The following is a 13,507-nucleotide window of genomic DNA, read 5'->3' as shown; positions in this document are numbered from 1 at the left end:
AAAACCTCATTTAATTTTATGTCTTATAGAGTTTATAATGCATAAAAGATTGTACAAGTGCAATAATTCATCTGTAAACCTAAAAATGTACAGCCAATTTTGAAAGAGATGTACCCTAGCTCAGAAAAACGTTATTGAATAGGTTAATGCTGTTGTAATGAAATGCTTCTTCTAATTAAAAAAAAAAAGAAAACAAGAAAAAAAAGTAAATACCTCAAAAAAAAGTTATTATTTTGATGTGTATGCGTGTATTGCCTGCATGTAGGTAAGTGTGCCCATGTTGCGCAATGCCTATGGAGGTCAGAAGAGGGTGTCAGATCCCCTGGAACTGGAGTTTCAGGCAGTTGTTAGCTGCCATGTGGGTGCTGGCATTTGAACCTGGGTCTTCTGCAAGAACAACCAGTGTTCTTAACAGCTGAGCCATCTCTCCAGCCCCAGAAGAAGATATTATTTTTTAAAGCAGTAGTAAGAGGCCAGGAGGGATCGGACTAGAGATGACTCGGCTTTTAAGAGTACTTGCTACTCTTGCAGAGGACCGAATTTAGTTCCCAACACTCACACCTGATAGCCCACAGCTGCCTGTAACTCCAGCTCCAGGGACTCTGATATCCTCGACTGGCCTTTGAGGGCACACACACATATGTTTGCATACACATAATTTAAAATCCTTTATATATACATACGTACACATATACATACACACACACACACTCTCTCTCTCTCTCTCTCACACACACACACACACACACACATAAATATATAGCAGCTGGGAGGCTGAGCCTTGTGATTTAGTTTACCTAGCTGTGATATGGGGGGCCTCCCAGGTGGGTGCCACATGAAGAGGACTGCATAAGCCCAGGCCTGCTGTCTTCACAGCACCATCACCGCTGCTCTCCCCCGACTGGATTAACTCAATGCGCTGCCAAGTCCTGCTCCAGGACTGTTTCCAGGATGTTTTTGGATCCTTGACAACCCCTTCCTGTTTTGGAAGCTAAAAGGTGGTGTTTAAAAAGTCAGAGATGTTTTGCTGAAAAAAACAAGATTCCACTGACTGGAGGGAAAGTAGAGTTTCTCATGCAGAGGTACCCATGCTGTGGTGCTGTCCGCTCTCTCAGGGTGACTGCCCTTGTCCCTCCCTTTCTGGCCCAGCATCACCCACGCTATTTTTTCTCTATACTTTTCTCATGTGTTAGAAACTATGATGCCGTCCACAGTCTTCAATTCCTGACACCCTTGCAAATGAGCGAGACAGGCAGCCTAGACACATTCTGGAAGTGGATCTCTTCCTTGGTGCTGTACGTTGAGAGGACCACACCCACCTTTACTTTCATCCAAGAGCCCCACCCTTGACTTCAGGCCAAGAATAAGCCAAATGGTTAAGAAAATTAAAAGTGGAACTTAGAAATGAGAGATTCTACAGAAAACTCAGTTCTCACAGTGGGAAGTGATATGGTCTCAGGTTCTTTCAAAAGCAGGACTTCAGGGGACTGAGAGGAAGCAGCTCAGTGACAGGCCAGAACCAAGTCCCTGTGACACTCGAAGAGGCAGGCGCTCCAGCCTGCAGCAGCTGAGAGGCCGTGAGGAGAGGTCCCACCTAGGAAGTGTGTCCTGGAGTAACGGGTCCTGGAGTGCCAGGCAGAAGTGTCTTCAGCAGCCTGTCACAGGTCGCCCAGGGCCAAGGACTCACAGAGAGGCACAGCGAACTTGCTTTTCCAACACCATGCCATACTTTTGGCCAAAAATCCCTCCATAACACCTTAACTTCTGAGAACAAGGCCCACCATGGTTTGGGTAGAACTGAATCATGTCTCCCCAGATTTTACAAATTGAAAGCTTAGTTCTAGGGTGGCAATGTTGATGGGACCTCTAAGAGCGGGAGCCTAGTGGATGTTGGTTGGGTTACTAGAGGTGATGGACCCTGAGCTAGTTCTTGAGAGGTGGGCTGGTTTTAAAAGAACTCCTGTCTGCTCTGTGGCTTACTGACTTACCTTGTGCTTTCTCTCTCTTGCTCAAACTCCCAGCACTGTGATGCCATCTGCCTTGAAGGAACCAAGGCAGGGCCCATGCTCTTGAATCTCTTTACTTCCTAAGTTACCCAGTCTCAGATATTTTTGTTATAGCAACAGAAAACTGACTAATAAAAGACAAAGCTAAGTTTAGGTTAAGGGTTTAGGGACAACAAAGGTGTAGCCTAGAAGTGCCTTAACATGACAGATGTATAATAATAATAAATTCCTCTTTTAGGATAACACACTGTTAAAAACATATTTGATGGGATTCTAACAGTTTAGGTTAAATTTTTTTCTTCATACTTTCCTTCAAACATCTTTCTCAAATTTTTTTGCACATATAATTATTTTTTGTTTGTTTTAAAAATATTTTATTTTAATTTTATGCATATGAGTGTATTGCCTGCATGTAAAGTGCACCTGGTGTCATGTAAAGTGCGTGGAAGTCAGAAGAGGACATTGGATTCCCCTGGAACTGGAGTTACGGATGGTTGTTAGCTGCTGTGTGGGTGCTGGGAATTGAACCTGGGTCCTCTGCAAAAGCAGTCAGTGCTCTTAACCACTGAGCCATCTCTCCAGCCCTATTTGTTTTTAAAGAACACACTGCAAGGGACAGTAGGCTGACAGTAATATGTGTACTGCGTGTCTGCACTTGTAATTCTTAAAAACTTGCATGGATGAGGTGAACCTCTTAGGCAGTAGAAAATTATAGATGGCACATACAACATCTATGCTATTGACTAACTCTGACCTTATGTAAGTTACATAACCTGCTCGGCCTGCTCGGTAATATAGGATAATCCAGAACCCACTTCCCACAGTAGCTATTAGGACCACTGAGTTAACCCAGAGCACCACCAAACACAGTCAAGCACTCAGTTAATGCCAACTAGTGCTATGGATTATTAACCAAATTAACTGATGACACATTGGGCACCCAGTAGGCGCTCAAGCAATGCCAGATGCTACCAGTACTCCTAACAAGCAATCACAAGTTTATGTGAAGTGTGACGAGACCTGCTTAGCTTTGTTCTCTGAACATCGTCAGTGCCAGTCTTCAACGTGGGTACGTTTTTTCTCTTTAGACAGAGCACTGATTGGAACAACTTGAAAAGACAGTAATTCTGTATTTGTGCTTAATTGGGGGGCAAATCAAATTCAAATGTCAGACTGAATTAAAATTGAACAATAAGATAAACATCAGTAGTATTTATCAACTTATGCATTCTGCATACTAAACCCTGTTTGCTTGTTTGTGAAGAGCTGGGATGGAGCCCAGGACCTGCACAGGCCAGATAAGCACTCCAGCACTGAGCTATACCCCCAGCCCTCAGATACTAATCTCTTTTCAGGTATGTGACTTGGAAACAACTCTCATTCTGTGGATTGTATTTTCACATTCTTGGATAATCACAAATTTAGCTTTTGATTAAAAACCTTGCTTTTATAGGCATCATACTTTCAATTAGACACTTAAGTAGCTAGTGCTTTGAAAAAAATTCAAATTTAGAGATAATAGTCCTTATAAAATTTATTTTATTGTTTTAAACAATCAAATTATTAGGTATTTCTTTAAAAATATATTTTGTACACAAAAGAGTATGACCTAAGTTCTAGCAAGTCTGTTTCTTTAGATTCTGTCATTTGATCCAAGTCATCATGGAGAGCTCACTGGGTCCAGTGGGAAGCGAAGGACCACAGTCCCGTCAGGCTGTGTTCTTTCTTATTTCACCCAGGAAGTCATAGGTCTGCTCTGAGAGATCAAAAGGCTCGTGGACCCCATCTGGAGACAGCAGAGCCTTCAAGGAGCCCTCGTTCTCCTGGTTTTGCTTGAGGAAGTCAGCGATGGCTTTCCATCGCGCAGCCTCCGTCTCTTCCTCTGCCCACTTGAATGGGGGCAGCAGTGTAGAATGCAGAAGAGGGAGCACGCAGTCATGGTAGACCAGGAGGAACTTGGCCTTCAGGAACTCTTTGTCTCTCTGGGAAAACAGCACCACCACAAGGAACTATGAATGGACTGACTTCATTACTCTCAAAGTACAAAATCCTACGAACTGTCAGCTCAAAGCCACCTAAGGGCAAGGATGAAGGGGCCTGGCAGGGAATGGGCTCTGAGCCAGCAGAAGAGATGGTTCCCATGGGGTAGAGGCCAGTGGCTCTTCTGAGAGTCCCTAAGTGGCTCCATGAGATCAGGGTATCTCCTAAGCTCCATCATGAATGTCATACAAGGGCTGGTGGTGCACGCTTTTAATCCCAGTACTCAGGAGGCAGAAGTGGACGCAGGTAGATCTCTGTGAGATTGAGGCAAGCCTGGTCTACATAGGGAGTTCCAGGCCAGCTGGGGCTACCTTACAGGGAGACCTGGCTAAAAAACAAAACAACAACAACAGAGTGTCACACATTCTGTCAAAAAGACCAGAGTATTGTACTCTACTTTGGTGACATAAATATGTATATACACGTGTGTGTGTGTGTGTGTGTGTGTGTGTGTGTGTGTGTGTGTGTGTAAAATGCAATGCAAGGCAGCTGTATAGACTTAGCTGGATTACAGCCCATCAGAGATAGTGTCCTGCTGTCAGAGAAGTGGCAGGCACTCTCTCTGCAGGGTCTGAGGAAAGGAGGCTCAAGCACTAAGGAGACCCAAGCTGGTGAGGAGTGGAGGTCCATCAGTCCTGAGGGTGTCAGACCTCCCTAGACAACGTGAGTGGTGTGAGAGCAAGGACCCACAGCAGAGGTGTCTATAAGCAGCAAAGTCCTCACATGGAGCATCCCGCTATACCATGAGCATGAGGCAGCTTCCAGAGGCCTGAGGCCCAGCGCCTTGCTGACTATTATACTAGAAATGTACCAAGACTGAAGATTTGGGCCAAGTTTATATGTTACTGGTCAAGTAGAAGTTCAAAGATATAAAATGTATAATTCCCTTTCCTGCCCTAATTTTTAGGGTTTTTCATTTTTGTTCTCCTGTATTTCTTGTAAATAATTAACACTTTCAGGTGTGTCCAACACCTTTTGACACCAAGACATGTTATCATCTACAAAGACCATGCAATTAAATTACAAAAAATTGCAAAAAACAAAACTCTTACAATGTTTTAAGTAAGTTTACAATTCTGTGCTGGTCCTCATTCATCACTATTCAGGGGCATGTATGCCTGTGGGCTGGGTATGCCTGCTGGATCGTGAATTAGAACCATGGGTCATACATGGCCTCTGCCCCTTATTTATTTGTTTATTTAAATTTTATCAAATTTTTGTGGTCTTCTTTAAGGGAGTGACCCTGCCTCTTTTTGTAATTAATGTGAAATGGCTGTCCTTGGTCCTTTATCCTTTATGTGCTGTTAGTGACTTCATTTGCAAAACAGTAGCATCACTGAGGGAGAGACAATGTGCTCTCAAAGCCTGTTCTAAGTCTGGGGAGACCTGGATTCCAGCAGTTACCAGCCACACTGGTTAGGGCCAGGCCTGCCTGGTCCGACCCTGCATCTGTGCAGTGTTTGCTACAGCCCAGCATTTCACTCAGTAACCACTTCTCAGGCACACTTTCCTTTACTTGATATGTGTTGAGAGCAAGAGAGGTTTTTTGTTTTGTTTTGTTTTGTTTTGTTTTGTTTTGTTTTAAGTGAGGGATATTTGCCAGCCAACTGGGAGACCTCCCCCTTCATTTAAGTAAACCACAGGGATCTGAAATGACTGTCCTGATCTAGGGCTAGGGCTCCTTCCTTTCCACACTGATACCTGGGTAAGAGGGGTGCCTTAACTAAAATAGGCTTTCTTAGAGCACACAGCCAATCAGTGCTGTAAGTCAGGGTCTGGGGGAAAATCACATACCTTCTCTGATCTTTTCAGTGTGCTTTCTTTCTCAGCCCATGAACTCTAGAAAAGTGAACAGAGATCCAGCATTAGAGAAGTCACAAGTCCTTGCACACTTCTGCAACTTTCCTCTGGAATCATGGGCTGGTCAGAAACACTGCACAGCACCTAACATGCAAGAAGCAACACTCACTGGCATCTGTTGCCAGCAACCCAGAACCAGCCTGTCAGGGCAGATGCTTCTGTGAAGGACTCCGCAGAAGCCATGGTTATTATAAGACAAAACTAATTTATGAAGAGAATTGATGAAACTTAACATCCATGCCAATGGCACATGGTGCCTGGACACTGAGTCATGAACTAAGGTGAGACAGCAACACAAACAGGAAGCCCTGCCAAGTACTGTGCATGTCAGTGATTCTGCCTGCCGCGGTGACAAGCGGTTGGGGGCACACAGACTGAAGTTGTTCTGCAAGTAAGTATTTCCAGACTGTCCACAGGCTTCACACAGCTTCTTTAAAGAAACAAAGAACCCAGAGTTCAATAAATCCCACAGAGGTATGAACTAAAGACCTTGACAGAGCCAGTCCCTGGAGGACTGTAAGGCTGGGTGGAATTTGCCCAGTCTTAGGGCTGACTGTTCTAGGACTGCTGTGGTGTGGGTTTGTAGGTATTTGCCTATTGGTGCCAAAATACCAGCCCTTCCTGGGTTGGGTGGCCGCTGGGTACCTAAGGACATGTGATGCTGAGACAGAGATTCCCCATAAGAAAGGATGTGCTGATGGGTGATTGTGAGATCTTGGCATGTTCACCGTTATTTTTCTGCCTCATGAGATCATGGTGCCTGATTCTGTGACTTTGGCTAGCACAGGGCCTTATCTGGACAGGCTCTGCTGAAATCTTTGCTGAATGAATTTAACATATTCTGAATAGTAAGTAAAAAGGGCAATACCAGTGACTTTAGAAGGGAAGATGGAAGACAAGCACTGCAGTGTCTAGCTATACCAATGACCTTTAAAAACCATAGGTGACCACACCCTATGAATATTTCTCAAGCCTATTGATGAAAAGGTCCATATTACTATGGAAGCTCCTACCCCAGCCAAGCCAGGACATGAATCAATTCCATCTACTGTAAACCTCTGTGGATGACCAGGTCTTTCCATTTCCACCGAAAGGACTATGACAGGAGGCATGAGGCAGGAAGACAGTGAGTAAAAGGACTCGGCAGCCACGTGTCTCCCAAATATCTAAGACACAAGTATCAATACATCGGATTCTTCTGAGACAAATGGCATAGCCAGTGGCATAACCTTCCAATAGACTGCATATTATAGGTTTTGAAGAGGAGATGGATTTTAAAATACTATAATGGAAAAGTTCCAAGTAACCTATGACTCATTTTTAAACTCTGGCCTTCCATGGCTAGATTAAAAATAAGCCAGCACTGGCCTTGGGTAAGTGATAAAGACCCACAGTACTGATAACTAACTGTGGGGCTGAGGATGAACCAACTGCAGGGGCTGTGAATTGATGGTATGCAGTCAGCCATTATTCCTTCCATACATGCATCCTGGATTCTAGACCACCTAGAGCAACTTGCAGTTGGCAACAAGTCTAAACCAAGTAATACTAAGTTAAATATTTTCTTCTTGGAAAAGTGCAAGGGTGGAGCACAGCTCTCACTCTTACAGAGGGCAAATTTTTGCCCCTTTAGAAAACTAAAAGGAACAAAGACTCTGGGCACCTGATTCTTCAGGGTGTCCATTTTGTCCCCCAAGATGTCTATTTCCTCACTCTAGGAACGTTCTCTTTTTCTTCTCCATCTCCCCTTCCCTAATGCTGGCCCCAAACCTAAACCAGCCTGCCCTGACACTTGGTACTCTCACTCTCTCTGAAAACACCTTACCCAGCCTGCTTCCCGGTCCTCTGTGGTGAGCCTGCTTTCTCAATCTGATTCACTTTGTCCCTCTTCCATTTCCCTCAGCTTGGCAGCTGCCAAGACCCCCAGCTTGCCTGCCCTGCTGCTTTCTCTTACAAAGCACAATCAAATTGTCCTTGAGTTCCCCTCTCAGTCTGTTTTAAAATACTTTTATCTACTAGACGAAGGGCCTGTAAAAGGGGCCATGTCCATTCCACCCCACCCCCTGCCCCATGCCCTCTGATAGCAAGACTCACCAGATACAGTCACCTTCTTCCTGCACACGCTGCTGTCCTACATCTCTGTACTTCGGAAGAGTCAGCCTCCTGCCAAACCTCTGGGTCACCCACCACTTCCTGCCCTCCTCACCCTCCAAACCCTCATTTGCATCATACCAAATTCAATCTGCTTTTCTCAACAATACTCAAATCCTTCTTGCCTCAAAATGTTTGCTTCTGCCCATCTCCACACCTGTGATGGCACCCCTGTCGGCAGGGCTATATGTAGCTCCAGCCCTTTGTTAGGTTCATCTCATCTAGGACGCCAATGAGACAGGGTCCTGGTCCTCATTTGCTGCCCTCCTTAAGTCTCTGAGGCCCTGGACTGTACCTCTCCTGGGCATCTGCCATGCTGTCTGTATGTGGCATGGATATAGGTCTTCTGTATTTGTTGACTTTGATTTGTCGGGTTGAGGCATGTGAAACAGAGATTTTTGGAAATTCAAAGTCAGTTAAAAATTAGATTTCATGCTCTTGACCTTACTATCTGGCTGCTATTCCAGGCAGCACAGTATATGCTAAATTAAATTACAGATATGTGTACCCCCACTCTCTCCTGAGAACTCAACTGACTGACCAAACAGAGCATTCTGGAGTTTCTCTCTTACAACACCATCAATGGCCATCTTACATTGAGGGACAAAGAGGCAGGGGAGTGCAATGGTGAACTTGGCAGTCACTCCAACTGCCTTTGCATCAGGGAAGGCAGCCTTGGGAAGTAACATTCACATGAGCTTGGGAGGATGAGGCTGCGTTAGCTAGACAATGGATAGACAAGGATTGAGAAATATCAGAGACTGAAAAAACAAAGCCTAGAGCAGGTGACAAAACTCATTACACAAACCACCTTCAGAAGCCTCCAGGCCACCATCACATGCATGCTACCTACCCTGAGAGCATCCATCAGGTCAGGCTGCTCCATGAGCTTGGGGAAGGTGGCCAGCAGTGGATGACTAATTAAATCTGAAATACACAACATGAAGAATTTCATGTAAATTTCATTCTTTCTTTACTGCACTAGATTGAAGCATATTCATTTGGATTAAAATTACCATGGCAATTATTTGCTGATACTTTCTATACACATTATCCTCCAGGAAGGCTCAAAGCTGTCCCCTGCAATCTCTCTGTGTCTCTCCATCTTCTATAGAGAGTTCTGGAATGAGATGACTAGTGAGGATGGCCACATGGCCTTCCATAGAGGAGAATGCAATGTCCTTGTATGAGGGGACAGTGTAAAGGCAAGCATGAGGAATTCCCTCCAGTGAGCCCCACTATAAAGGTACCTAAACCAGTCCACAGAAGTCAAGGGGAGCTCTCGACTGGTTACCTCTCAAAGACCTCTTTTTTGGTCTTTTTGAGACAGGGTCTCCCTGTAGCCCCAGCTGTCCTGGAACTCACTATGTAGACCAGGCTGGCCTTGAACTCACAGAGATCCACCTGCCTCTGCCTCCCGAGTGCTGGGATTAAAGGCTTAAAGGTGTGCGCCACCACGCCTGGCTTCAAAGACCTCTTAATAAAATCATGACAGCAACACCTGAATTTTGGAAGAGACACATTCAAACCACAGCAGATGCTTCCGAAATGGCAAGTGCAGTATCACTGCAGGTTGGCTGTATCTTCCCCCTGAGTGTGCCACTTGTGAAGGTTTTTGAGTCATTATACTCAAAGGCAAGTGGTAGTTAAAAGCTGAACTCTCCCTCCACTAGAGGAACAGTCCCTCCACTTTGGAACTTTCTGTGCAGCTCTGACTTTGAGTTCCATTTCTTCCACTTTCCTAGGGACAAGAAGACCAGGCTGGCCTTGAACTCACAGAGATCCACCTGCCTCTGCCTCCTGAGTGCTGGGATTAAAGGCTTAAAGGTGTGCGCCACCACGCCTGGCTTCAAAGACCTCTTAATAAAATCATGACAGCAACACCTGAATTTTGGAAGAGACACATTCAAACCACAGCAGATGCTTCCGAAATGGCAAGTGCAGTATCACTGCAGGTTGGCTGTATCTTCCCCCTGAGTGTGCCACTTGTGAAGGTTTTTGAGTCATTATACTCAAAGGCAAGTGGTAGTTAAAAGCTGAACTCTCCCTCCACTAGAGGAACAGTCCCTCCACTTTGGAACTTTCTGTGCAGCTCTGACTTTGAGTTCCATTTCTTCCACTTTCCTAGGGACAAGATTCTGAGTAGGGACTTCTATCTAACTAGGAATACCACTTGAGATACCACCGCCTGAGGCGTTGCCAGGCTCAGTCCCTCTGCTGCATCCATACCTGCCTGCTTTCAATTTAAATCTCTCCAACCCAAGTGTTTTCTTGTCTTGGGTCGTCAGGCACACTGGTCCCTCTATCCAGAAAAGACAATCTCCACACACTTCCCTGTGTCTGATTCCTCATTCAAGTTTTATCTTAGATATTATCTGCACATAGAAGCCTCTCCTCTTGCGACATATGAATTCAGGTCTTTTTGTGCTGCTTCCCTGTTTATTTTCCTTCTGAGCATTTACTCTAAAAGGCTGGAGGAGGTACTCATGTCGTTTTGTTTTGCAGCCTGGCTGCTCTTTTCTCATTTGTCATACCATAGTACTACGTCTGACACACAGCAGACAGTACCTATCTAGATATTTACTGATGTCTTAAAGTCAGGTGATATACAACAGAATTAACATTTTACTTTGGGGGAAAACTCTTACAGCACATGCATTTCTACTGGCAAGTCCATCCATGTATGACAGCTTGATAATTTTTAAAGTTATTTTCTAACATTTTGCTTGGAAAAAAGTTTCAAAAAGAAACTACAAGGGGAGGGGCATGATGGTATACACCTTTTGTTCCGGCACTTGGGAGGCAGAGGCAGGTGGATCTCTGTGAGATCGAAGCCAGCCTGGTCTACATAGTTAGCTCCAGGTTGGCTGGAACTATGGGAAGACCCTGTCTCAAAACAAACAAACAAACAACGAACACACTAACAAATAGGAAACTACAAGGACTGTGGAGATGGCTGAGTGGCTAAATCTTTTGTCATACAAGGTGAGGACCAGAGCTCAGATTCCCAGAACACGTAAATGCCAGATGGGCAAGGCAGCCTGCCCATAATTCCAGCAGAGACAGGGAGTCCCAGGAGCAAGCTGGAGACTAGCCATAAGGAGGAGCTCTGGGCTCAACTGAGAGACCCTGCCTCAATGAATAAGGTGGAGAGAGACCAAGGAAGACTACCAACATCAACCTTGGTCTCCACATACACGTGCATACATGTGCATGCATCCAATGTACATACACATGAACATGCATACACACATATAAACACCACACACACAAAAATTAATTTAAATCCTAAGAATAAAAACACCGCATAGAAACTAGAATGCTCTTTGATTTGCTGATTTGTAACTAACCCATTGACATACTTTATTACACTAAGAACTAGTTATTTGGGATGGTTCTGTTTTCTTCCTGAAAAAAATGACATGCATCCTACGCAGGGGAAATCAGATTATTGAGGGACTGAAAGACTCTGATTACATGTAGGGCTTAGATCTCAAGCCTCCAGAATTTAAAATGTGAGCAAGTAAACGTGAAAGAGCTGATATACATCTGGCTCACAAAGCCCAACGCTTTGCATCTAAAGTCAGCACAGGGGATGCACTGACCCTGATGCTGTTCTAATATTTTATTCCAAATGCCACATTTGTAGGCAGAAGACACAGGCTGGTACAGGGCACCTGTCTTCAAGGGAGGAGCAATAATACACATGGGGAAATGACCGGGACTCCTTACCAGCACTTTGCAGGTTCATCCTGTCTCTTAACAGCACATCTCCAAGAATTTGTCGGTAAAATATCAGTAAGTGACTGGAGCACATATTCCCAATCAATGTTTCTGGCAGCAGACTAGCAGGAGAAAAAAATGCATTCCTTAAACAGACCTTCCAACATACAGTAGTTTTTTTTCCTGCATATTCCTTGAATGAACAGTTCCACGTTTTGCTTCATTATTGGAAAACATTATACAATTTAAAGAAAAATTTCCACCACAACTTGGTCACGTTAAACTTCAGATAACTAGTACTTTTAGATATACAGTTTAAGCCTAGCTCTGTGCTATATTCTTGGGCTTCCATGTTAGCGTATAACACCCATGGTAAATGTCAGATAAAAAAGTCATTAATTCCTTATTTTGGAAAGGGACTAGTGAGCTACAAGCTTAAACAAAAGCATGTGGCTTCCACACCTGATCTGGTGGGTGCAGAGGAAATGTCAGCTCAGACTGTTCCTGGGCAGGGTGTGACATGGGAGGGGTGACAGACCTGAATGGAATTCCAGCTTTGCTACTTCCCAGCTGTAAGCCCAGGGATTAGTTAATTACTCTCTTGTGCTTTCACTTCCTTATTTATGCCATGCCAAGAGCAATACCTGCATTTCAGGTTACTGAAAGGATTCAAATGAAGTAAATATAGAGTATTTAATGCAGTGTCTGGTGTGTACCAAGGGCTCAAAAAGAGAATACAATTTAATAACGAAACTAAGTTGGTATCAGTTCAAAATAATTAAAACTTTGGGATGGAATATGTAATCTTCATAGTACACATACATGTACACATGTGAACACACACACACTCCACAGACTACAGGCACACATGGAAATGTAAAAAAGGGAATCAAAGTGTGTCAGTGGAAAACCATTTAGAAGGAAATGAAAGACAAAAAAAGCTTCAAGACATACAGAAAACAAAAGTAATGAAAATGCTGAAAAGATGGCATTCCTTGTGGGCAATCACAGTATATGTAAGTGGATTAAAACTTCTCAATCAAACTGTATAGGTTGGCAGAATGCATTCAAAATCAAGATCTGGGGCTAGAAAGATGGCTCAGCAGTTAAGAGCACCAGCTGCTCTTGCAAAGGACTTGGGTTCAGTTCCCAGCAACCCCATGACGGCTAACAACTGTAACTCCAATTCCAGTCGATCCAACATCCTCTTCTAGCCTCTATGAGCATTGCACAACATGAGTGCACTTATACACATGCAGGCAAAACACTCATACACATAAAAACAAATCATGAAAAATTTTAAAACCTAAGAAATAAAAATCAAAATTCAATTATATGTGAGAAAACTAGGCGCTACAAGCCCACCTATTTAAAATTGTCAGCCAGAAGTCAGAACCAGCCTTATCTAAAAGCTGCAGGACAGGCAGGCACCGGTCAAGCTTCAAGGATCAAACCGTAAACAAGTCTTATGGGCAGAACATCTGACCACCCTCAGGGCCCGATACCAGGAAATCAGTGGTCTCATCTGTGTCCCTGAGGTCACCTCCCATTTAGCAATCCCACTTCCCCTTAGCCCCGGCCCTTACCCCATATTTCTGTATGCTTTTGAAATTACTCTGTGTGTTTTTGAATTAACCAATAACCGCGCTTCTGCTTCTGTACCCTGCTTCTGCTCTATAAAAGTGCCAAACCCCAGCCTGTAGGCGCGCAAGTCCTCCGAGGAGACT

General features: G+C 44.2%; 1 protein-coding gene across 3 annotated transcripts in view; it reads right to left on the bottom strand.

The window, feature by feature from the left end:
- Window positions 1-3,533: 3,533 nt before the first annotated feature.
- Window positions 3,534-13,507, bottom strand: part of Nphp1 (nephrocystin 1) — a 65,057-nt gene continuing 55,083 nt past the window's right edge. For all 3 annotated transcript variants that reach the window (XM_008828175.3, XM_029561147.1, XM_008828174.3), the window contains 4 exons: window positions 11,790-11,902; window positions 8,911-8,984; window positions 5,841-5,885; window positions 3,534-3,988 (listed from right to left, as the gene is read on the bottom strand). In XM_008828175.3, coding sequence (XP_008826397.1) covers window positions 3,716-3,988; window positions 5,841-5,885; window positions 8,911-8,984; window positions 11,790-11,902 — 505 coding nt within the window. In that variant the 3' untranslated portion in view covers window positions 3,534-3,715. The remainder of the gene's footprint in view (window positions 3,989-5,840; window positions 5,886-8,910; window positions 8,985-11,789; window positions 11,903-13,507) is intronic.

Source organism: Nannospalax galili, unplaced genomic scaffold (assembly GCF_000622305.1).
Source record: "Nannospalax galili isolate Female #2095 unplaced genomic scaffold, S.galili_v1.0 scaffold1513, whole genome shotgun sequence".
NCBI classification, from domain to species: domain Eukaryota; kingdom Metazoa; phylum Chordata; class Mammalia; order Rodentia; family Spalacidae; genus Nannospalax; species Nannospalax galili.
The sequence above is the reverse complement of the archived record's forward strand: the minus strand, read 5'-3'. Positions and strand labels throughout refer to the sequence as shown.